Source organism: Elephas maximus, chromosome 19 (genome assembly GCF_024166365.1).
Source record: "Elephas maximus indicus isolate mEleMax1 chromosome 19, mEleMax1 primary haplotype, whole genome shotgun sequence".
Taxonomy (NCBI): Eukaryota; Metazoa; Chordata; class Mammalia; order Proboscidea; family Elephantidae; genus Elephas; species Elephas maximus.
Window position 1 is genome coordinate 76681786 of NC_064837.1, and position 25878 is coordinate 76707663.

Sequence of the window (25878 nt, forward strand, 5' to 3'; positions counted from 1 at the left end):
GAGCAGAGTGTGTTCTTTGGACCCAGGGTCCCTGTGTGGAGAATCTTAGTCTGGGAGAAGATTGATGGGAAGGCCTACAAAGACAGAAAGCCTTCCCCTGGAGCTGACACCCTGAATTCGGACTTTTAACCCTGAAACAAACGAATTTCTCTTTGTTATAGCCATCCACGTGTGGTATTTCTATTATAGCTGCACTAGATAACTAAGGCAGGTCTTCTGTCCCTCAAGAGTGGTGCTGTGAGATCTTGAACAAGCAGGTTACAAGAGTGTACTGAAATTTTCAGAGTAGGCATAAAGAAGCAAACAACTTAGGGAATTAGTGAAGACACATTTGGAATTGAGCAATTTTGCCTGGGTAGAGCCGTATATGATTAGATAAAAACATATGTTAAAGGTTTGTTGATCAAAAATCCCAAACAATTAATTAGTTATCAAAGGCACTTCACAGAAAACATGTTTATAGAAAACACTCAAGGAGCTATGCCATTGCTACAAAAAAAATAAAAAATTTATTTTTTTTATTTTTTTTTTTCTATAGTAATCAAGACAGCATGGTACTGGCATAAGGACAGGATGTAGATCAATGGAACAGAATTCAGACAGAAATACTCTCACATTTATAGTCAACTCACTTGCAACAAGGGTGCCAAGGCAATTCAATGGAGAAAGAACAGTTTTTTTTTTTTTTTTCAACAATGATGCTAGGACAACTGGATAGCCATATGCAAAAGAACGAAGTTGGACTCTTATCTCACACTATATATAAAAATTAACTCAAAATGGAGCAAAGACCTAAATGTAAGAACTATTCAACTCCAAGAATAAAACATAGGTGTAAATCTTCATGACCTTGGATTAGGCAACGGTGTCTTAGATATGGTAACTGTCAGGTAAAGAACCTAGTTTTATCATTAAAAAGGTGGTCATTGTCCTTGGAGCCTTGGTCTGGGGCTTTCAGGCCACACCTGAGAATTTATGCAGGCTAGCTGGTCAGACCAGAAAATACTCACCTGGGAAGCTGGTATCAACTAGACTCAGGAGGCATGGTTTAACCTATCATGCAGGACTGGACGATAAAAACCCTGAGCACTAAGGCTTCCTGATTGAAAAGAACATCTGCTCTCTGGGAGGTAACACATCCCTTAGAACATGGAAGCTTGGCCCTGGGAACTCTCCCAGACCTTGCCCTGTGTGTGCGTCTCTTGGTGTGTATCTTTCCTGGCCATAGTCGTAAGCACAAACTCTGATCATTTCAGTGAAAGACTGAACCAAAAGGGCCAGAAGGAGCCAGCAGGTTAGAAGGTAACGGTGTCATGTGTACTCTCCAGCTTAGGGCTGGCATCCTGAACTGGGAGTGGGAAACCAGCCCCAAATTTGTGACCAGCAGGTAAGAATGTCAAGATGTCATGCGGACTCCCCAAACTTGTGGCTGGCATCTATTTGGCAGTCTGAGGGATGATGTTCTTTCTGACCTAGCTTTGGGTGGCTAGGATCCGTGACATGGGTGTAGCTGGTGAAGAGAATAGAGAAGTGGGAACGTGAGGACTGGGTCAATCTCCACATTTTGGGGATTGGATTCATGCTGTCCCTAACTGTGCAACACCAAAAGCAACAAAAGAAAATGTAGATGAATTGGACTTCACCAAGTTAACACTTTTTGCTTCAAAAGACACTGTCAAGCGAAAACACCTAATGGACCACAACTACCACGGCCTCCACCTGACTGAGGCCAGTACAACTAGATGGTGCCTGGCTACCACCACTGACTGCTCTGATGGGATCACCGTAGAGGGTCCTGAACAGAGCTGGGGAAAAACATTGAACAAAATTCTAGTTCACAAAAAAAGACCAGACTTACTTGCCTGACAGAGACTGGAGAAACCACAGAGCATGGCCCCTGAACACCCTTTTAGCTCGGTAATGAAGTCACTTCTGAGGTTCACCCTTCATTCAAAGATTAAATCCCACTGCCGTTGTGTCGATTCTGACTCATAGAGACCCTATAGAACAGAGTACAACAGCCCCATAGGATTTCCGAGTGTCTGGTGGATTCGAACTGCTGAATCTGCAGCGGTAGCTCTTACCACTACATCACTAGGGTTTCCATCCAAAGATTAGACAGGCCTATAAAAGGAGACTAAAGGGGCACACCAGCCCAGCAGCAAGGACTAGAAGGCAGAAGCAGATAGGAAAGCTGGTAACAGGGAACCCAAGGTCAAGGACGGAGAGTGCTGACATGTCGTGGGGTTGTTAACCATTGTCATAAAACAATATGTGTACTTTTTTTTTTAATATGTGTACTGTTTAACAAGAAACTAGTTTGTTCTTTAAACCTTCATCTAAAGTACAATAATAATAAAAGTGAAAATACAATCGATGTAATGGGAGAAAAAATTAGCAAATCATATAATAAAGGATATGTATCTAGTGTATATGTACTAAGAACTCTTACAACTCAAAAAGACAAATAATCCATTCGAAAAAATGGGCAAAGGATCTAAACAGACATCTCTCTAAAGATGATACAGGAATGGCCAATGTGCACACGAAAAGATGCTCATCAGACATGAGGGAAATGCAAACCAAAACCATAACAACACCAGCTCACACCATACCCACCTGGATGGCTATAATTCAAGACAGACAATAACAAGTGTTGGTAAGCATGTGGACAAACTGGAATATCTCCATACACTGCTGGTGGGATTATAAAATGGTACAGTCACTTTGGAAAAGTCTGGCAGTTCCTCAAAAAGTTAAACATAGTTACCATAAAACAACTCAAATGTCTATCAACCGATAAAGGAAATGTGGTATATTCATACAATGGAATGTTATTCAACAATAAAAAGGAAAGTACTGATCAATCTTGAAACATGGATCAATCTTGAAAAGATTACACTAAGTGAAACAAGTCAGTCATAAAGACTACATATTGTACAATCCCATTTACATAAATGACCAGACTAGGTAGATCGGTGGTTGCCTAAGAAATGGGGGTTATTAGGGAAAAATGGGGTGTGACTGCTAATGGGTAGTTTTTTGGGGGTGATGAAACGTTCTAAAATTGACTGAGGTGATGGTTGTATTTTGTGAATACACAAAAAAATATTAAATTGTACGCTTTAAGTAGGTAATTTATATAGTATATGAATTACATTTAACCATCATATGCTTTAAGACATCTAAGCTGGGTTTGGACTCAGACCAACAAGATGGCTAGTTCATTGTCAGCAGCTGTTAAAACGTGCTTGTTCCAAGAGCAGCAAGAACTTCTCATCTGAGAAGGGATACCAAGAGCAATTTGCTTTCATTGATAATCTAGTATGTTAAATTTTATTAAATAAATTCTTTACAAAATTATTCTGTAAATGAAGCAAACTGAATAAAAAAAGTGGTGAGTCTAAGGGGAACTGCTAGGATATCCACTCCAGTCCCCACGCTGAATATTCTGGGTTTTGTGTATACCAGCAAACAGTAAGCTCTGCTCTCCTCCTAGTGTTGAGTCCACCTGATGATCCTCACACCCTTCCTTTCATGCCCCACTTCATCCTGAAAACAGAAATCCTACTTTTAGTGAATTCATTTTTTTTTCCCCATTACCATGGTTCAGGAATTGAAGCTGCAGGTTCAGAAAATTACACAATGTTTCATAAATTTTAGTTATGGAATCCTTTAAGCTTTTCCTTAAAGAAAAGAAAGAAACCAGTCTTGCATGCCATTTATTTAAAACAACTTTCCTGTCCCCTTGCTTCCCTCCCCAGCCAATACACTAACCTTATTTAAACAAAGATAAGTGACAATCAGTTCTCTGAAGGCTGAGGTTTCGGAATGAGCCTGGGATTCGAGGCCGACCACGCTCTCCCTCCAACTTACCTTTCCTGTCTTCTTTTCCATCACTCTTCTACTCACCTCAGTCTCTAAGGGTGAATTGTCTACAGACTCTTTACTAAACTTGGTTCAAGCTTTCCTTCCATCGTGTTGTTGCTCACATTATTCTCTTCGTTGTAAACACTGCCCTCATCAAGTCTTTGTCCAAATCTTACTTTTCTTTCAAGACTCAGTGGACAAGCTCAACTCCTCATGTCACCTTTCCTAACACTAAGGTACCTTCAGGAAGCAATGTAAACCCAGGGCCACGAAACAGCCAACAGCAGCATAACATCCCCACAGTACTGAGAGCAAACGCAGAGGACACAGTGCCCACACTTTGTCTCCCCTTGTAGAATTTAAGCGTTATCTGGGTAAGGCCTGTGAGATCCTAAAAGATTATAGTAATCACTTATTTAAAAATTCATGTGTTTCTAAGTCATGTAAACATTTTTAATGCAAACATTCAATAGGGCATTTTCCCCAATGCTCCCAAGATTTCATCTCTTTCTGCTGCTGTAGGCATAGATGGCATCACTCCGTTCTGTCTTCTCCGGATCATGACAGAATTCTGCATGTAGGCATTAAAAAAGAAAAAAGACAGAAACCAAAATCAGTCATGTATTAAGCATCAATCACTTACCAATAATTTTCTATTGCTATCTCAAAAATGAAATTCTAAACCAAGTTAAAAAACAAAATAAAAAAACTAATTCCGGGACTCCAGGTAAATGTTTTCAAACTATTAACAAGTAAACAGAAGTGATTATTTCCATAGGAGTATGTTAACAGTGATTAGGATGGAGGTATACTGGGTAACCACAAGCACACAAGAAAAGAAATGCTAAATAAAACCAACAATCAGTTTAGCAAAAGGAATGGAAGCAGCTGGATCCAGTGGGCAGAGAGACAGTAATTGTGTACCAATGTCTCAGGAATAATGGGACCATTAACTACCATTGATGGCGGTGGAAGGGGAAGAGGCAGAAATGGAAGCCGAAGGTGATGTGTTATAGCAGGGAAAGTTACATGTTTTGTTCATCTCCAGGAAAACTAAAATAATAATAAGGTAATTGTTTTAGGGCTACAGGATACTTCTATACCTAAAAAGACCCACCTATGTTAGAACTACATCCTTATACCTTGGAGTAGAATTAGGCAGCTAAAAACATCTCTCAAGGATCCTTTAGGGCTAAAGGAAAAAGTTTAAAAAATTAACGTTTCCCTCTAGCCATTCAACAGGAAAGTACCATGGATATTAATTTCAGGCCTCAGTTTCAAGCCTAAGAGATGGGGTTTTAACTCAAAGCTAAGCAAGCTAGGCTTACCCAGAATTTCCGACAGCTTTTGTACTTCAAGAAGTAAGTGGAACACCTTTCCCGGTCATAGTTATTTTCATCCATACATCTGGTAGAAGCATCGGATTCCTTTAATATGTAAGATAGGCATCATTTAAGAGTTGGAATGAGATCTTAAAAAAAAAAATTCTGAAGCTGCTTCCCTCCTTTCTCCTGAAAGCAGGTAATATGAAATAGTTCCTTTCTGTTTGTACACTAATGAAAATTGAAATATCTCCCAGCCCTCATTCTGCTCAGGGCAGAAATCTTCTGAGTCAGTTTCCTGAATATCTAATCATAGGAATTTGAGCCAAGGCTCCAACTGAGATCATTTAACGTAGCAACCATTTAACAAAGAAACTGAGGCAAGGCACAATATGTTCAAAATCACTGCGGCATACCTGAATGAGAAGCCAGCCAGTTCACAGCTCTCCTGCTTTTCAAGTTCCCACCCTGACCTGAATGTCTGATCTAGTGCTGGTTTGGAGATTCCAGGTGAGTCACTAGTAACTGGTCTACATGAAGGCAACCTCAATGTACACCCTCCATCTCAGTGCATTTTGGCTATCATTCAGTCCATCCGGCAAGTAAGCAAACTATTATGTCAGCAATTCTATAGATATCATTAATATCACTTCAAAATCAAAGTAAGCAACAAGAGCTGTGAGTTCAAAGGAGGGCAGCAGCCGTCTGGGAATTAAATTTAAGCTGTCTGAACTGGACGTAGACTGGACAACAAACTTCAAAGTGAAAGGCATGATTCCGAGAGACCATCTAACATAAAGCTTTTGCTACAGGGGTGGGTAATTTGCTTTCATAGATCTAAGAAACTTAGTCAAAAAATGCTCTAGTGAAATAGGATATGCTGGCTGGAAATATTTTTTTATACAGAAATAACTTTATTTAACAACTACAAAAAACAAATGTGCAAAAATTAGAAGGTTGTTCTTTCAACCTAACACTTAGGAAAATTAAAAGCCACCCTACCGACAAGCAAGGGTTTATGTCAGGATCTCTCAGCTTCCGTGTTACCAGGGGCATGCCAGCAGTCTTCTGATCTGCAGGCAGAGGTCAGGAAGAAGAGTTACACAGTGGATGAGAGAAAACAGATCTCATTAGCCCTGCAAGTACCTGAAAAATTCATTATAGCATAATGATTATCTAGTGATTAATTTCTTGTACTCTCTATCTTTTGAGAATAGAGACTTGGGTGTGTTTTTCATCTGTATTGCACATGGTACCTCAATACAAAACCATATTTAAATGCATCTACTGAAGTTTGATTAGAATGTTCAGTAAAAACATTGTAGTTTATGCTTATTTCTAAAGTTTAAGCAATGCACTAACAAAATCTAAGTATACACTCTAGCGATTACTCCCTTATTTGCTATGAGCCAATCGATTCAATGGCAATGGCCCTTTTTTTTTTTTTAACACGCTAAACAGCAAACAAAATAAGGATGGAGTAACTTAGTACAACCCAGCTTTGGCAAAGACATGTATCACGTAAAGTGCCTGAGTACCTACCCTGTGACCAGAATGCGGATGAACAATCTACCAAAAAGCCAAGTAATTGCTTAGTTGACCTTTCGAAAAGCCATAATGTGTTTAAAAAAAAAAAAAAAAAAGAGAACTTTACTGCCAGGGGCATCTTCTACCTTCTGTGTACCAGATACGTCTGTGGGCTAAGGGAAGTCGGGGAATGCTACTGCGGCTCAGTAATCTTCCAAATGAAGCCTTAGAGATACAGCTCTGCAAATGTCTTTATTGATTAAAGATGATCGCAGTTCACTACACCCAGTTAGTTATACCACGTCAAGTCATGTAATAGGCATGTCAACTACATCCCAGGACAACTACTTTATATAATGGAGTCAATTGAAATTGGTATGCCTATGTAAATGATGGGTTCAAGCACAGCTAAGACTCTGAGGATGGCGCAGGATTGGGCAGTGTTTTCCTCTGTTGTGCACAGGGTTGCTATGAGTCGCAACCGACTCAACAGCACCTATCAGCGACATTTTCTTTAAAGTCATAGAAATAAATTATTTCAAAGTGATTTTTTTGTTTTAATACATTGGCATACTATTTTTTTTTATACTATTGATGAGCCAACCGCCTACAAACATTTTAACATGCTCTGCACTAAGCTTAAGGAGCTGATTTAACCTGGACTCCTGAATCCTGTTCTAGCTTAATCAATCTCCCTCCTAAAGACAGAAGGAGAACCCAGCAAATAATGTAGTACAACTTACAGAACTCCACTGAATATCGAATGCATTGGATGGTATTAGTAATCAGACAGAGGTAGGAACTTTTGTATGAAATGGTTTTTACATGCCATGTCCAAGATGAGACCATCTAAAAAATGTCATGCTAACAAAAAAAGTGTATTCAGGAAATGCAATCAAACGCCAGAAGTTCCTGAATTGTGGAGGTATTCTCAGTCAACAGTCACCTAGTCCAGTTTCTCCTATTAGGGGAAGACTCTGGCTAAAGAAAACCAACCTTTGCAAAGAAGGATGGAAAAGAGTTGGGTCATTCTGGGATCCTTTCGTTTTTAGTACACGCTAAGCAATCATTTTATTTTATGATTTTCTTTGAACACTACGTGAAAATGCCTGAAAAAGAAAAAAACCCAAACCCAGTGCCGTCGAGTCGATTCCGAATCATAGCAACCCCATAGGACAGAGTAGAACTGCCCGCCATAGAGCTTCCCAGGAGCGCCTGGCGGATTCGAACTGCTGACCCTTTGGTTAGCAGCCTAGCTAACAAAAAATATCTTGGCAAAAAGGAAACTCCAAATGCTATTCAATTACATCTAGAAGGTTCTTCCTTTTCCAAACACAATTTTTTTACAGGCTTGACTTCCTCCTAAGAGAGATGATGATACTAAGTAAATTCACAGCATTCTTTTTACATCTCTCCCCTAATGCGGGAACACAACTCTGCTTAGCTGCTGTTCGTATTTCTGGATATGATCTCAATAACAATCAGACACAGACAAAACTCAGGTTGCATGCCTTATAAGAAAGTGTTCCATTCTGCATTTTATCATCATCACCAGTCAGAAATTCTTTTAAAATAACACCTAAAAACATCACATATACCTGGATCAGATTTGCAGCATGAGTTTATTCACATTTCATTTCCTTTTCCTTCCGGATTCTAAATACAAGTCAATCTGAGTTTGGATTTCTGAGTGTCACCCCGTTGCAAGAATTCCTCATGTATTAACTGGAAACAAAGAGGAAATGTCGATTTAGAGTGAGGAGCAGTCTGAAGAGCAAGATAAAGAGTGTTCTGATAAAGAGGCCTTATCTACTAAGTTTTCTTGAAAGTACTAAACAAATGTTACAAGGATTTGCTTGCAGAGAGTAACGAGAAAGGAAGCCGAACAAAAATTGGAGAGAGGGGCCGCAAAACCACAGCACATCTGGGGAATAACTCTAGAACCCATTCGAAAGGGCAAACTGCTGAAAAGAGTATTTCTTGATTTCCCCATTCAACTGTTCACTTCTCCACTCTCCAAGGAGCTTTGAAAGGGAAGGGGGAGGGACCGTTACTGAACACATTCATGCCCACAAGCTGGTCAGAGCCCAGGCAGGGTCCGTGGCTGATATAACGCAGCTGCACCTATCGGGAAGCTGACACACATCCTGCGAGAACCTAAAGCCCCTCACCTACTGCTGGGCGGAGAGGCAGGGTGCGAGAAGAGGTGCCATACCGGAGGGGTAGAGGAGGTCGGCTGGAGAGGCTGGACAGACACGAATCTGAGGTCTCGCTGGTCTCCGCGATACTGCCCGTCCGCGCCTAAGTCGTGGATGGAGGACACAGGTGAACTACACACCTTGCTTCGGGCTTAGACGGTGGAGGGATGAGCAGGGACAAGGGAAGCCGGCAGAAGACTTGGGGTGGGGGCAGGGGAGGCAATTCTGCCTAACAGGCTGGAGCCAAGGAGGTCCATGTAAGAGCTTGCGGTGCCCGGAAGGGCAGGGGTCACCCTGCCCTCCCGTAGCTCGAACTGACCTATCTCGGGGGCGGGGGGGGGGAAGAGCAGCGACGGGAAGGCGGCCAGCGCCGGCGAGGCCTAGCGGGGCGACTTGGCCCCGCAGACGCGGACTCGGGCCTAGCATCGGGTCAGGTGCGTCCCTGTCTCCCCGGTCCCCGCAGCCCCCGCTAAGGGAGGGGTGGGGGACCACTCACCTCAGACGCAGCTCCGCCACGGCCCAGGCAGTCTTCAGCTCCAAACACGTCAATGGCTCACGCAGCAGAGCCTTAAATAGCGCGCATCCCAACGTGCTGTCCCCGCTCCCGGCGACAGTTCGACCAATCGGCGCGGGCCGCCGTTAGACTGACAGCCGCACAGAGCCCTGGACGGCAGGGGCGGGCTCGCCCGGCCCCGCCCCCGGCCCGCGGGGGAGGGCTGAAGGGGGCGGGCAGAGTGGGGCGCGCGGTCCCGCCCCCTCCCCCGCCCCGCCGCGCCCCCCGCACCGCGGCCCGCCTCTTAACACTTCGGCTTGATGGGCGGCGCCCCTAGCCAACGGGCGCGCGCAGCCTCCGCGGCGACGGCCCTGAGTGGCCGGCCGCGGGGCGGAGCGCGCTCAGGGGGCGGGCGGAGCGGCGGGCGGGGGCCGGGGGCGGGCCGGCAGGGGGCGGGGGCAGCGGCCGCGCAGGGCCGGGGGAGGCGGCGGTGGGCGCGACGTCGGCGGCGGCTGTGGCGGCGGCGGCGGCGGCGGCGGCAGCTGCAAGTTGGGCTGCAGGGGCAGCGCATACACTACAATGGCTGCTGGAAAGAGGCGTAAGGAAACAATTTCCAGGCCCGCCGCGTCCAGCCCGAAATATGAGAAAAAAATTATTAGAAATTCCGCGTGTGGTGTAAAGGCGGCGGACGGGCCGGAGGGAGGATGGTGAAGCCCCGCGGTGAGTCCTGCCGGGGTCCGGGGCGGCGGAGAGGCTTTTAGCGGGAGAAATATCAGGGTTATTTAAATTATGGGACTCGCTGAGGGGGCAGAGGAGCCGCGGCGGCGGCAGGAGGAGGAAAAGTTTGTGCTGCTCTCAACCCCTGCTCGGGACCCCAGAGAGGAAAATAATAAGAAAAAATAAAATAAAATCATTGCGCGGGGGTGTGAGGACTCCCCGAGTCGCCTCTGACAGGGCAGGGGGCGAAGCGGCTGGGGACCCGAAGGTGAGGGCGGTGGGAAAAAAAAGCCCCTTTATTCAGGGTCTGGAAAGTTTGAAAAGTTTTCCTCCTCCTCCTCCTCCTCCTCTGGTGCTGTGAATATTGTGACAGCGGCAGCGGCAGCAGCGAGAGCGGAAGACATTAGAGACCCGAAAAATAAGGGAAAAATTAATATAAATTCAGTTTTGAGAGTAAACTTTCCGCATTTTTCACCAAAACATCTCGGGGGACGGTCTCTTCCCAAAGGGCCTGTCGGAGACCCGCGGTCGGCAATATTTGGGGGGCACTGGGAGTGACTTGGGGTAACTGTGCCCCTTTTTCAAAAAGAGGTTTTTCTTTTTGCAGAAATGCATTTTGTTTTCGCTCTTTCCCCAGGTGGGCGAGTCGGGGTCGGCCGCGGGGTCTGCGGGGAGGTGTGAGCCGGGCCGAGTGGCCGCGAGGGGGGCCGGGGGTGCTAAATGAAAGCAGGAGATCTGCACAGGGCAGGGACAGCTTGTTGTCAGTATCATAAACAACCAAAATGGAGGGAGAACTCAGGCATATAACCAAATAAAAATTTTTAAAAAATCGCAAAAAATCCCTAAAAATCCGGGATGCTCCCCCTTTTCTCGCTAAAGGTAAAAGTACGAACCGCCTTTCCCCTGAAGTCCATTTTGACTTTGCAGGGACCAAGGAGTTAATATTTATTTATTTTTTAAAACTTTCGAAGGGCAAAAGCCTTTTATAACTCAACCGACAATGAGAAAACGTGAAAATCCGATGCAAGAGGAGGAGGGGGAGCGGTGGGGGAGGTGGTAGTGCAGAAACTGCTCAACTTATTGGTAATGTGGACTGATCTGAGATAAGATAAACACTGTATTTGCTATTTTATGACTCCTTTTTAATGATCTTTGCGGGGTGGTTTTTTTGTTTGTTTTTTTGGGGGGGTGGAAAAAAAGTGATGCCATTTTCTTAATAGAGTTAATATGTGTGATTGGAAGAATAAACCTTGCCGGCTTTAGATTGCCTTTTCGTCGCATTTACGCTCCAGGTTTGTGAGTGGCTCCCTCCTTTCTTTAACTTGGCTCTACAGAGGAGGGCGAGAGAGGTGATGGTGCACAGACACTGGGGTGCAAGCCCAGAGCACCTTTTGGGGAGGGGTGGGGAGCTGCTGGGTTTCTCCCTCCCTGACAAGTCTGCTTCACCTGTTCATCCCCAGTAGGCAGTGTAAGCTGAGGTTTTCTGGTTTTCTATATAGAAAATGATGGTGCCTCTTGCATCACATTGAAGTTAATGGGAAAGTGCTGCTGATGTTGGTTCCACGTGGGATATGGGACAGAGCAGGGTATTTTAAAGGGACAGCCTCTCTTTTCTTACGGTTTTCCTCACCTACACAGAATCACTGTCTGAGGACCAAAAGCAGAGGTGCTAGGAGGGTGTGGTGATGGAAGAGCCCTGCCTTTCCGTGACTCAAGTGCACCCACCCTTAGGAGGGATGAAGGGAAGGAGGAATAAACAAGCCCAACAGAAGATGGATATGTGTGTAGATGAGTTTGTATCCAAGTTGTTCTTTTGTGTGACAAGCCCTCCTAGGAACTTTTTTATGTCAAGCTGCTTTGCTTTGAAAGCTGATTTTGGAAGGAATTGTGGAAAAATCAAAATAGTTTAAGGTGTGTGGTGTAATGGTATAGCATTATTGAACAGTTATGAACTCTGTGCAGTGAGATCAAAGAGCCATGTATGCCCATAATGTGATTTTACAGCCATTTTGTAAAAGCTGTAAAATACATAATATTCACTTTGGCTTAAGGTACATTGAGGACTTGCGGTTGAGAAATGCAGACAGAGTGGTGGAGATTCTTTAACATGTAAGCAGTAGGCATTTCTTTGGGGGAAAGAGCGCACATACAGACGCCATGGAGAAGTTCACATGTATATCCATTTTTAAAGCCCATCCTATACAAGTACTGTAACTCTGCGCCTTGGAAATGAAGAGATTTTAAAATTCTGAAACCTATCACTCTGCATCTTTTAAGTTTAATTTTATTGTGTTATTTAACAGGAAATGTTTGCTGATCATAAATTATTATCAGCTGTAATGTTTCAGATTTCTAACATATTTAAATTTTAAATGTGTACGATATTAGCTGTACTTTATTTGAGATTAAGGCCAATCTTGAATAGAAATTACTTGTGTTGTATTTTCCACAGGTGTATGGAGTTTCTAAAAGAAATCCCTATTTTCCTTTGTTTTTATGGCTTATAGAAGTGGGCTAAAATTAAAGCTGAGTTTTTAGGCTTTTTATACAGATTATTGTTTCTTGCCATACTGTACAAATTATTACTTTATAGTCCATTGTGTGTTAATTTATGTTAACAGCTGAGCTCTTATCTGCACCCTTTGTGTGACTATCTCTATGACAACCTTACGTTGGTGGGGTGTTCCAGCGTATTATCTTGTGGTTTCAGATTTTGGAAGCAATTGCAACTTTCTAAGAAGTCATTAAAAAACTAATCTCATGAACCACTATTAAATCAAAGTTGATTGAAAAGTGATTGAGCTATCCATGGAAAAGAGGAGCCCTCCCCACCCCCACAAATCATCATCTTTCCAGAGGTTTCAGAATGCTATTAATATTTGCAAAGCTTTAGAAATTTATCTTACTTTTCATTGTATTTTGGCTCAAGACAGTTACATTGAATATAAGTAGTCAGAATTATGCTATGCATTTAAAACAAATGAGACTTTCAGGTCTTGAATAGTTGCCACTTTGACAAACCAGATAATAGTATCAAGAAATTAAAGTTATTTAAAAGTGAAGGAAAAGTTTATTTTGCAGTTATTCGGACATTTCAAGTTATGACTAGTTTATTGTCAACCTAAGTAAAAGTGCTGGTATTGTGGAGGTTTTTTTTTTTTTTTTTCCTATTTCACAAAAGACAGTATGAGATTTCTGTGTGTTTGGGTTTTACTCAACTAGCTACTTGTCTAAATTGGAAAATGCACTCAGAGTGTACAAGTGTAGAATCTGTTAAATCCTTAGTTTTCTTACTTAAGGCACAGCACAGTATCTGACTGGAATTGGTTGTATTAAGCTTTTTTGATGCCTGGGAAATACTACCTGCTGAACATCCTTTCTCTGAAGCTACTATTAAATTATTCCAGTTTACAGAAATAAGTATATTACATACTCAAAACATAGGTTCTTATTTGAAATTTATATGCCTAATTTTGTTATTAGAAATCTATGAAGAATTTAACTGCTATGGAAGATGATTAATACTAATAAAATATATATTTATTATAACCAAAATATTTTAATAAACAGACACCTTACAGCTAAATAAATTAGTGACTTTGCTTTTATCAATATCATTAAAATTTTAAGGATACTTTGTTTTAATACATAAAGGTGGAGATTTTTTCTCCATTTTTAACATAATCCTGGTTATTACTGTGTATGTTTTGGTTTGGAACTCTGGAAACTTGTCTTTTTAAGGATAAATTGTTGTTTGCTAAATTAAATGTAATGCTTTTATCTTTAGCTGAGATTTGAAAAGCCAGATAACTAAAACATATAGCTACAACTGTCTTTGAAGTTTTATTACAACAATCATTTGCTTGTTGAGCAGTGTAATCAAAATGATTGTACTTCCTGGCAACATTTTAATATTTTTCATTTAGAATCCTGTTCTTTGAAAATTAAGGTATATGAAAATTTACCTGTCTCCCTCCCTCAAAAAAAAAAAAAAAGTTTTATTGACTAGCTTTACTTACACTGCCTGGAACACATGTTCTTTTTAATGTGTTTCCAAGTGTATAAGAAATAAATATAAAATTTTTCTTCTTATATTGTTAACAACTTAGATTCTTTAGTTATTTGAGTAAGGGATGAGTTTCAGAAAGTGAAGAAAACAACTGAATCTGTCCAACAGAATTCAAGATAGTGAATATGTTAAAAGAGCTATAAATCATCCCTTGGGCGATTTTGTAAATGTCTTAAGATCCTGATAAACACCTTTTCTGAGATGTTGAGGACTTGGAAAGCATATCAGTTGCTGAAAAAAAACAAAAGTGGACCTTTAATTTCTTTAATCTTCACAGGAATTAATATAGGCAGCATATTTAACCAGTTTGTAAGTGGTTGGGTAGCCTTGGTAAAGTGAAGTGTGAGGGGCAGGGTGCATCGGACTGATGAGCTGTAAAGCTATGATTTGACAATTCATACATGGGGCTTCTTTTCTATTTTACAGTAAGAGAACTTTTTTGAAGTAACTAAGTTTTACTTTTTGTGTTTACTTCATTGCCTGGATTTTTTGATAATACACGAAACTGACATTCACTTAGTTGGTACTTTTAATTTATAATAGGGCAACTTTTATATCCCATTTGCAAAGTTTAATGTTTGAATTTGAGAAATTTTTTTAGATTATAGTATTTTACAAAAGTACTGGTGTGTAGTTATTAACATTTGCAGTTATAAGAGAGATACATGTGTGAGTGGCTAGCAGAAATTATTACAGAGGCATGAATTGTTTCTTACTTTTAAGTCGATTGGCCTGCTGCCCAATGGTTTGCATTCTGCTTAATGAGTACACCTGTGCCTGCCTCTTCTTTCCAGGGTGCTATTGACAAGGATGTGATGTGTGGAGCTACCAAGGAGACTTTGGTATTTTTGCTTTCTGACTTTGTGTATGCATTGGTGTTTGTTGCTGTTCAAGTGTTTGCTTTTTTTTTTTTTTATCCTTATCAGAAAACAACAAAAAAAACCTTTTTTTAATAAGAGAAATAATATCTCATTTTTTAAAAGTGAAGTGTGATCCTGCATTCAAATTGTTAGTATTTAAAAGTCCCTGGATGTCTTATAAACAGAGTTACTGAAAGATCATAGCATTAAAATTAACCACAGTGTATATTAGGAATTTGAGATAACTACCTAAGAAATACCTAAGAAATGTCTGTGCCCATATCAAATGAGTGAATTTATGCAAGTGTGTCCTAAGTTAATAGGATAAGCAATTTGCTTGAAATGTTTCCCTGCATTTTTTTTAACTTGAGACTTTTCCTAATCTAAAAACAGAGAAAATCTTAGAAATGCAAGGGTGTTAGAAAGTAAAAATGTTCTTTTGTTTATCCCTTGTAAAACTGAAAGTTTTAAATAATGAAAGTGTATAACAAGAACACAAGTGTGGACTGAAATGCCCAAAATTGATGAGAAAGAATTAGGTAGATAAGAATTTCATAATAAAATAACAATTATTGTAAATTTAAAATTGGACTTGTGTGAATAAAGAATAACCAACTACAAGGCAAAAATTGTATATTTACGGAAAAAAATGAGCCTAAGCTCTATAAGGGGATATTTTTAATGCAAATTGCTGGTTTTATAATCATCTTTTAGAAATAGATTCCCCAAAGCCTTTCTTCCATATCTTTTTAAATTTGAACTGAATTAAATTCTAAGAATTAATTTGTAGTGGTTGTTTGGAATTCTTTTAAGAAAAATAAGGAAAAATCATCTTCTGCTATTTTTAAAAAAGATTTTAAAGATTATTTTAAATGTGTGCCTAAGTGAAGTATGCTGAGAACCTTAGAAACTGCTGAAAATGATTTTCTTCGTTGTGTATCAGAAAGTTCATTCAGTTAATGAAATAAATTTTTAAAACTCAGTCTGAGAACAGTTTGTTTCATGGATTTTTTTAGGCCAATTTAAATAATTTCTTATAGACTTAATGACATTTAAAAAGCTTTTCACCAGGTAAAGATAAGACCATTTCACTAACAAAGTTATTAATGTCTGGAATGTTTTTAGGTATATGCTGCTCATTAAAGGAATTTTTCTTCCCATTAATGAATTAGCAATTGAATTTCTGGAGGATAATCTAGATCTATTGGTGTTCTGTTCAAAAGCAGAAGTTTTCTTTAATATTAGAAAGTATTTTCAGGGCTAGCGGAGGCATCTCTTCTTAAAGGGCAACAGAATCTCTACAGGTTGTGAATGACCAGCCATTGAAGAGTTGGGAACTCTACTTTTTTTGAGAGTGGGAGACTCATTTTAGACTTTTGAATTATTAAATATTGAAATTATCATCTCAAACGAATACAGGAGTTGCACATGTGCCTACTGAGTACTTATAATTTCCTATATTTTAGTTTCTACATATGGGAGTATTATTTTGCAGATTAAGTGCTAGACTTAAAGGGGTGCGATCTGACTTTAAAAAATTGTATTTCTTTAATCACATTATCTAGACATTAGAGCCATTAATTTTAATGTACATTTTTTGAGACTATGAAACTAAAAATAGGTTAGAAAAATGAGGAATTTAGCTCCTTTGGCTAAAAGGCAAAATTAGATAACGTTGTGATCAAATTTTTTCACTTGGTGGTACAATAGTAAAAGTCGACTGAATTGTTCTTATCAGGAGAATTTTAGGAAAGTGGCTGTGAAGGCAAGGCGTGCGGTCATTCAGAGGCACAGGTTCAGAACAGACAGCAGGTGAGCTTTCACCTGTTAGATGTCATCAGCAACTCGGTTTTATTTTCCTAATTATTTTAGTGCTGGATTGCATAGAGCCTGTACTACTTTTCATCACAGCCTACAAGAGTTAAAGTAGGGCTTATTTTTATCAACTTCAGGCAATGAAGTGAAAACACTGTTTTATATAAGAATATATTCCCTTTCTTAAACACTTTTAGCATTTCTTAAATATAATGTGAGTATTCCATTCCAAAGACAAGAAAGTATCTCCATTAATTTAAAAATAAATTTGTTATAAATTTGCAGTTTGTGGAGAGTTGTCACTTTATGTATTTGGATAAAATTTATTATAACCTTAAATATTAACATGACAAGTATATTTGATTAGAAGGTACATTTCAAACAGGAATCTGCTTTCTGTATACTTCTAAAATTGTTTTCTAAATAAATCTATGCGAATGTTTTTCATGTGTTTTTCTAATTTGGTATTTACTAAGGTAATTTTAGCTGGGTAAAATTTCAACCTCAGCTGTGTTTATTTCCTAATATTAATAGTATTTTATTTGAAGATTGCTATTCAAATTCTTTGAGTTTTGGCATTAAAATAGAATTAGACATATCATAGAATAAGTAGGTTAATTACACCAAGTATGATGGAAGCAGTCTAAGTAGTTCTTATTTGGAAAAGTTGTAAATGTTTCAAAAAAGGAAAGCGCCTCTGGGTATAGGGACACACCTCACAGGAGTTAGTAATGAAATCCTTTTCTTTTTCTTGCTTCAGAAAACGTTTTGAGTATCCTCAGACTTACTGTCATACAAACAAATAAAAATTTAACTCTTCTCAGTGTGATGTACATATGTCAGGCTCATCCTTTCATGTAATTTGCTTTGCTTTTAAGAAAATGGGTATAAGACAGGTATTCCTTAGCAGTAATTTAGCATATATCATATTTTAAAAGATACTATAGGTAAAATACATTATCATAATTGTTTATACAAATCCAAAAGAATAAACTATCAACCAATAGATTTAATTAGACAGAGTAAAATATTCAGTACTTAACTGGATAACTTGATCTCCTGCTGAAATACTGAGAATTTTAATGGGAAGAGTTAAGTTTTTTATCTGAATCTTTTTTTTAGCCTAGAAATTTGTAAACAAAGTGAATACATATAAAAGCCCGGCAGTTTGCAGACATTCCTAAATCTCTAACCTATGATAGTTAAGGAAAAGATATTTTTCAAGTACATGGCCGAAATTGCTTCCAAGATCATGGTATATTCTATTAGCAATTTTTTTAAAGGGAAGTGGCGATGAGTGGGTCAGTACTGTTTTTATCTAGATCAGTTGAGTGTCTATTTGAAAACTTTACTTGTTAAGCATTTAATACTTGTAATGATATTTTAGTTTTTTAAGTAGTGTTACAGATGTTTTCCTTAAATGTCTTTCTTTTTGGACATGATAACCTGATGAATACAGTTATTTGAAAACTTTAACTCTGCAACTGCTTTTATTTAAAAAAAGCATTTCTGTACCCAAGAATCGTGTAATAAAAAGTTCCTCTTCTGAAGCACGTTGAATTACAGCTTGGGTTATCTTTTTAAATACATACTATAAATATAATTGCTCTACTTAAACATTGGGTCTGATGTGGGGCTTGAATTTATGCATACTCGGTTCACCTTTTATTCATCAGCAGTTTGCTGGGATAGAACTGCAGCTGATCCCATTCAGACGATGACTCACAGTAGCTTTTCTAACGTGCACGTACCTCTGCCAGAATTAAAAGGAATTTCATAATTAGAACCAAAATGCCCCTGTGTCTGAGAAGTTTTTTCCTGGTCAGATCTCAGGCACACTGGTGCCTTGGCCATTCCAAGTGTGCTTGCTGTTTTCATGCTCAGTGTTTTGTTCTCAGTGCTGCCCCCCTGTGTATGGTGGTGCCTCTCAACTGCACACACTCATTTTCTCTGTTTTAGTATCAAGTGGTCACATCTGAAACCACTTCTGAAAAACAAGCATGCATAGTAAAATTAATTTAAAAAGTGCACACTGCTTCTATGTCTGATGCTATACTAAATCTAGATTTTCAAAAGTTATACAGTTCAGAAGTATGGTATTCAACTGCCAAAAATGAAATTTGGAAAACTTTAAAGGTAAATACCTTTATGTGTTTCATCTATCACGTCATTGACATAAGGTGGACTTGAACTAATATTTTAAATCTAGTTTAAAGTTCATTAAATAAGAAAGCAGAATTTTTGATCCTTTAAAGATGAGAGATGTTATAAATATCTTTATAATAACCCAGCTTTTAGTTAAAAGTTCTTCCTATTAAAAATAAAACAAGAAATAAACTCGTGCACACACGGACAAAACCCAGACTGTTCCTGTGAAAAGAAAAAAAAAGACTTTATTGACTAAATTATTCCTTGAATCACTAGTAAATGTATTTAAATTATACACCCAAAATGTTTTGAATACTGTTGTTATACATCAGCCATAAAATACTTTGTTTAGACAGCAGTCTTTGCTTTACCTGTATTATCTTGTTTGGCCCTTGGGGGAGAGGGAGTGCAGCCATGGTGTGTATACAAAGGGCAGGAATGATCTCAGAAATTGGAATTTTGTTACTTTTTAGAAGTTAGTCTTTAAAATGGAAAAGCCATAAAAGCTAATTGTTATAAATTAATTCTCTAGTGTAAACCTAACTTATATTCATATTGAAGTTAATATATTAACAAAAAAACGAATTTGTTACGAAAATGAAATTTTCAAACATAAAGGCGACACTGAGTAACCTTAGTTAGAAAATGCTGCATATCTGCTTACTTTTCAGCTGTATATGTAAGGAATTGGGGACAATTATAAATTTACTAAGTTAAAGATATAAACTTAAACTTTATTTTACAGTATTTAAGGATCTTAGGTAGGTACAGCTTTACTAATTTTTCCTTTAAAACAAATGCATATAGCAAAATCATCTGGTTTCAGAATAATGAACCCGCCTCTCTTTCTGAATTTTTTAATAGTCTTAGTTCAATAAGCTGTCAAATTCTGAATGGTAACAATTGAAAATATTGCTTAGTTTGGTTAATTTTAGATGTTAGGCTTCCAGGATAGAAATGTCACTGATGATCTTATTTCTCAGGAAAGTTGAAAGAATTTAATACAATGTATGATATTGTCCCAATACTTTAAAATTCCAGGTTAACTACAAAGTCTCCGCTTTGTTACTGTAATTACCCCTATAGGTTTAGGAATTTCTTTCCCTTGTGTCTCCCTATAACACACACATAAATACCACTTTAAAAATTTTTTTTAAAAATCACTTTAAATAATATGGGAAATGTAATTAAATTTTGACTCAACAGTGAAGCATTATAACCTTGAGAATCCTCTGTTACATTGAATTCTTTATAGCAACTTTAAGATAAAACTGGTTCTGATAAACTTATTTTGATAAATAAAGCAATATGAGAGTTTTGATGACTTGTCTAAAACCACAAGATAAATTATTTGATTGATTTAAAAATAACATTGCAGCCCCAAAGTTTCTTGCTCACACCCAACTCCGTAGAACCATGCTGCTACTTAGTATTTTGTTAGGTAGTAATATCTTCTACGATGAGACAGTGGTTTGTTTTTACTTTTTATGCTGTTCATTAAAGGTTCCTCCTTTCCATCTCAATTCAGAATGGGCTATGATGATAACCTGGTGTCTGGTCTCTCTCCACTTAAATATCTTGAGGCTTAATTAGGATTGTGCTAATCCACTGCTGTAAAGCAATAATGAGCCCCTATCGTGGCCAGTGGTTCAAGAGTTTGGCCGGTAACCAAAAAAGTCAGCAGTTCAAATCCACCAGCTGCTTCTTGGAAACCCTGTGAGGCAGTTCTCCTCTGTCCTGTAGGGTCGCTGTGAGTCAGAATTGACTCGATGGCAACAGGTTTGCTTTGGTTTTGTTTTTTTGTCCACCAAATTAAGTTTAATCTCTTGGTACGCTGTCCCTGAGATATCACTGACCGCCCTTCTCAGCATGCCTTCCACTACCAGAAACCTACCTTCTGGCCAGTCAGACTCCTTGCCCTTCCTCAGACACACCCCAGATTTGACGGTGGCCGTGTCTTGGTCTATGTCCAGTCTTCCTACAACGTTTTTCTCACATACCTATCCATATCTTACCTGTTCTTTAAGTCCCATCACAAACCCATCTTCTTGAACAGTTTCCTTATTTTTACTTCAAGTGGGAGGCGGGAGGGAGGAGGGTACTTCGAGCCACTTGTAGGGCACTTATGTTTGCCTTCTGCTTTTCCTTGTCTTTTATACCTTTTGGATGATGGGTGATGTATGAAAGAAACCACAAAGCAGTATAGTAAATGGTCAAATGAATGGTCCAGACAGTAAAAACTATACAAGGGAGGGGCCGTTGGAAGTTGAGATGGGCTTTGAAAAAGGTGTGAATTTGGAATAGGCAGAAAGAAGGGAGAAGAACATTCAGGTGAAAAGAGTGGTTGGAGCAGAGGTTTGGAGGTCCACGGCCACCAAGAAGACTAATCTGACTAGAGTGGATGGTCAGCTGGGAATAGTGCAAGGTAAGACTAGGCAGGTATGTGGAGACCTGACTGTGAAAAACCTTGACTGCCAGGCTAAGGGATTTGCAGCTGTGCCATAGAAGACATAGCTTTTTGAGCAAAAGTCAATGAGTTAAAAAAAATTGTTAATTCAAAATACAAACTAAATTGAGCCTGTGGACGTGACGGGTAGAGAGACTAGGGTTACAGAAATGTTGACTTAGTCCAGACTTGAGTGGTAGTCCGCGGCTGTGCACATGGCTCCTCTTTATTACTAGGTCCATCCTCACTATTAGGCTCTGGATGTACTTTTCCAAGCACCTCTTTATTAACATAGACACCTGAATGGACAATTGGGGTCTCAAACTTTCAGCATCCCTAAACTAGCAATTCAGACTTCAGCTATCTTATGAATGGTCCTACCATTTTTTCAGGACCCTAGTCATGAAACCACCTTTCTACATTCAGTTGGAACTTAGATTGTTGGCTTAATTCTTCTGTGCAGGCATAAACAAAGGAGGTGCATAGAGGGAAGAGATAGTTAATCCCAACTAGGCGAATTAGACTCAAGAGGAGGCCCTGGAACAGGGCGTGGGGGCTGCGGGACCCCGGGGAGGATGAGCATTCAGATGCTCAGCACAGGGTGCGCAGGGTCATGGTAGATGAGGCTAGAAAGAGAGATTGGGGCCAGGATGTAGCAGATCTTGAATGCCACACTGAAGGATTTCTATTGTTGGTAGAGGGACCCAGCGAGGGTTTCTGAGACCCAAAGCTGGGTCTCTAATGATGTAAAGCCACTTTTTTACCTGTTTCCCACTCAGATCACTTTGCTCGTTCCATTCCTCACCTATTCTCAGCACTTAGCATTGTCCTGAAACCCCCTCCCTCACCCTTTCCCCAGATGGCTGCCTGTCCACAGAGAAGACTGAGGTGGCAGTGCAGGCCCCACCTTTGGCCTCTCTTGACACCTTGATTGTCCTGTAATAATGCTAGCCCTCCAGTCGGATGGGAGGCAAGGCTCCGGTCAGCTCAGGGAGAGTCTGACTTGTAGGGCAGGCTGGACCCTGCGTCTGTAGATTATCACTCACCACCACCCCCATCCGGGTATCTTCCATCTCTTCCTCTATACCTGCAAAGGATGCTCAAATCTTCGCCATCAAAAAACAAAACCAAGCAAGAAACCTTTGCCTTCATCCCGCCACCCCCTCACATATGTTCCCATCGGTGCCCAACTTCCTGAAAGAGTGGTCTTGTCCAGCCTGTCCCTTTCACTTCCCCTTACTCTCAGCCCATCTCCCCCCCACCCCCATTCTGTGTCTGCCCTTGAAGAGGACATACACCCTAGCTCCCTATTTCATTTGGCCTTTCTGCAGTATTCGGCACATTTCTGAAAACTCTAACCTCTCCTGCCTTTCTGCTTCTGCCGCTGCTTCCCTAGTGCTTCTTTGCACATCTGCTGATGGTACTTCTTCTTCCACCTGCCCCTAATCTTCAACATTTAGCATTTCCCAGGTTCTGCCATGGCTTGGGTCTCCTCCCTGTGTGCGGGTCCACTCCTGCAGTCGGGGGCTGGCAGTTTGTGCTATGAAGCCTCCGTCTTTACCTGTCTCCTGGGCCTCTAGGCATGGTTTTCTAACTGTTCATGGCGGCATGTCCACATCTGTACATGACACCTTTCCTCCTGCCACCCATCCGTTCAGCAAACTACCAGGGGCCTGTCATCCCCCGGGTTCTGTGCCAACTTGGGACAGAGCAGGAGTCAGCCAGATCCTCCCCTCCCACTAGGAGGAGACAGCTAGCAAACATTCCCCTCGGGGTGTGGCTAATGCCATGAAGAAAATAGGATGGCACACACGGATGAAGAGTTTTGGGAGGGCAGGGGTGAAGGGATGCTTTTAGAAACAGCGATCAGAGAAGCCCTCTTGATAAAGGAACTTTTGCTTGAGACCTGAGTAAGGAGAGGGAGGAAGCAGAACAGTTCGGGCTCTTCCATACAGAAGGTCCTGAAGAAGGAGAAGCAGCTCAACCCAGGAAGCAAGGAGGGCCCTGCGGTGAGCCCAGCGAGGCAGAGAAGCCAGACAGGAGACGAAGCAGCCCTGCTGGACCTTTGGTGCCCCAGAGTGTGGTTACCACTCCTGAGCACAGCATGGGCCACTGGGTAGCCCGCCTGTCACCTCCCGGCCTCGGTGGAACCCCTCCCCGACATGGAGGACTCTGCACCCTTTGCAGCTCCCTGAGACTAGAACAGCCTCCCTGCTTCACCCTCCTTGCTTCGTCTCTCTCCTGCTCCTCTGGGACTCGCACACATTTTTCAGGGACATCTCCATCGGTTATAGTGCTTTCTGCTCTGTCGTTGCCGTGTCCTTGGTGCTTCCACGGGGTCTCCATTCATACCTACCCTGTCTCATGGGTCCCACCCCGTATGTATTCAACTTCCCCATTGGATTACATCCTTCAGGGCCAGATGCACACTTACTTCCGCTTGCTTTCTCTGAGAGCCTGAGGCACGGTACATGTCTGGGGAGGGAATTCTTTACTTTAAGGGGCAGACTGGAGGGTTGGTGTAGTGAGTGAGGCTAGAGGAGGTCTGGAGGCAGCTGTAAGAATCCGCTGTGAGCAGCAGAGTCGTCCAAGAGGGTGTCACAGGAGAGAATCAAGGAGGAGTGGTGGGTGGAAGACAGCCCCTACCGAGAGCACAAGGAAGGAGAGGCCTGGATTTGGCTGTTGAGTCACATCACACCTCCTGTGAGTTGAGAAGTACATCACTGTCTTCCTGGTGCCCAGACAGCAGGGTTGGGAGGCAGGGAGATGACCTGCTTGTCTTTGCTGCTCCCCACCCACCCAGGCCCTCTGCCTTCATGAGCCTGTGTGGCCACCTGCTTTCCCTGACACATAGGTAAATAGACCCCCTCCCACAGGCAGGCCAGCCCCCACCGCCATCAAGCTTGTATGGAGGCTGCAGGAGCAAGTCCACATACACCAAAAGACAGGCACAAACACACATACATATGGGGTGCACATACTCAGAGCACCCAGAGCTGGGGAGACGCGGAAACTCAGAGTCATATGCACATACCCCTAAACACACTTTGGGGGTGGGGAGACCCGTATGCTTGGGGAGACTATATCTCTGTGTATGTATGTGTGTATAAATTAATGTTTGTATTTATATTTCAGGAGAAAGAGAGGCAGCAGAAGAAAGACATACACAGAGAGAGGAGAGAGAAAAATACACCTAGCTCCTACACAGAGGGAAAGAGAGATGCACAAACAACCCTGTGTGTCTGTCCGCTACCTGGGGTGGGGGAGCCCCAGGAGAGGGGTGAGGGGAGAAACACATGCATACACACAGCATGGGGTGGGACACTGACACCTGGCCGAGGGGAGGAAGTGACGCACATCTAGAAGGTGACAGGTGGGAGAGGCATATGCAGGCAGGCAGTCTCCAGGATGATGGGGGCTACACACGCACCCAGAAGGTGGAGGCAAGGGTGGGGGGAGACATAACAGGATTGGGGAGAAACCCTCATCTGGGGGAAACAGGAAGAGACACACACACCTGCAGAAAATGGGAGAGTCACACCAGGATGTGAGGAAAGGTACCCCCCTCCCAGGGTGGAGGTAGAGGGGATACACAGGAGAGTGAAACAGAGACACTTCAGGGAGAGACACAAATTCCCAGAGGAGAAGAGAGAGACATCCAGGCAGACACCCAGAGAGGTAAGTAAGACACACACACAGTCGTAGAATACCTATCTAGGGTAGTGGGGACTAGGAGATGCACAAGACACACGTACCAGAGGGAAAGAGGAGCGGGCACACACACGTGAGGACGGGGAGTGAGACAACAGACTGAAGTCCAGAAGGGGGTTTGGAACATGAGTGTGCACATACTCACAGAGAACTGAGGAGGGAAGGAGATATACAGGTATCCACAGGGGAAGATGCCCCTTTATTTACACCAAACCAAAACACCAGTCCCATTGCCCCAGGTCAGTCCTGACTCATGGCTCCCCACTGTGTTAGAGAGTAGAACTGTTCCAGAGGGTTTTCTGGAAGCAGGTTGCCAGATCATTCCTTTGCAGTGAGTGCCATTAGGTGGGTTCAAACTGCCAACTTTCTACAGGGGCCCTTGTACACATACCAGGAGATGGAAAGAGATAGACACACAAAAGGGGGAGAGATGTGGAAGAAGGGAAGGGCAGGTACCACACAGGGGACAGTGAGGAGACACACAGTGGGGTGACCCCTGCACATTGCCAGGGGTAACAAACACACACACATCCTTCATGCATACGTTTGGTATCAGCACTTCCATACCAGTGACCAGTGGCTCATGGTGCTTTTTAGTCCTGGAAGTCACGTTCAGATGCCTCCACTGGATTTTGGAAAACATTTTCCGTAGGCAATTTATACACAGAAGCTAACTTTTGGCAGCCGAAGTTATTTTAAACA

The 25878-nt window shown here is 41.4% G+C and overlaps 2 protein-coding genes across 5 annotated transcripts in view; one reads left to right on the forward strand and one right to left on the reverse strand.

Annotated features, from left to right (window-relative positions):
- Positions 1–540: 540 nt before the first annotated feature.
- CHCHD7 (coiled-coil-helix-coiled-coil-helix domain containing 7) lies at positions 541–9515 on the reverse strand. Of its 2 annotated transcripts, none has more exons than XM_049860100.1 (6): positions 9414–9515; positions 8935–9020; positions 8318–8444; positions 6195–6265; positions 5199–5297; positions 541–4441 (listed from the first exon to the last, which is right to left on the reverse strand). In XM_049860100.1, exons 4-6 carry the CDS (start codon positions 6246–6248, stop codon positions 4337–4339), a joined length of 258 nt encoding a protein of 85 aa, XP_049716057.1. In that variant the 5' UTR covers positions 6249–6265; positions 8318–8444; positions 8935–9020; positions 9414–9515; the 3' UTR covers positions 541–4336. The 2 variants fall into 2 exon arrangements, with proteins under 2 accessions (XP_049716057.1, XP_049716058.1); XM_049860101.1 differs by having other exon boundaries at positions 8891–9020.
- A 420-nt stretch (positions 9516–9935) lies between these two features.
- Positions 9936–25878, forward strand: part of PLAG1 (PLAG1 zinc finger) — a 41384-nt gene continuing 25441 nt past the window's right edge. For all 3 annotated transcript variants that reach the window (XM_049860092.1, XM_049860091.1, XM_049860093.1), the window contains exon 1: positions 9936–10130. The gene's annotated coding sequence lies outside the window, so the exon portion shown is untranslated. The remainder of the gene's footprint in view (positions 10131–25878) is intronic.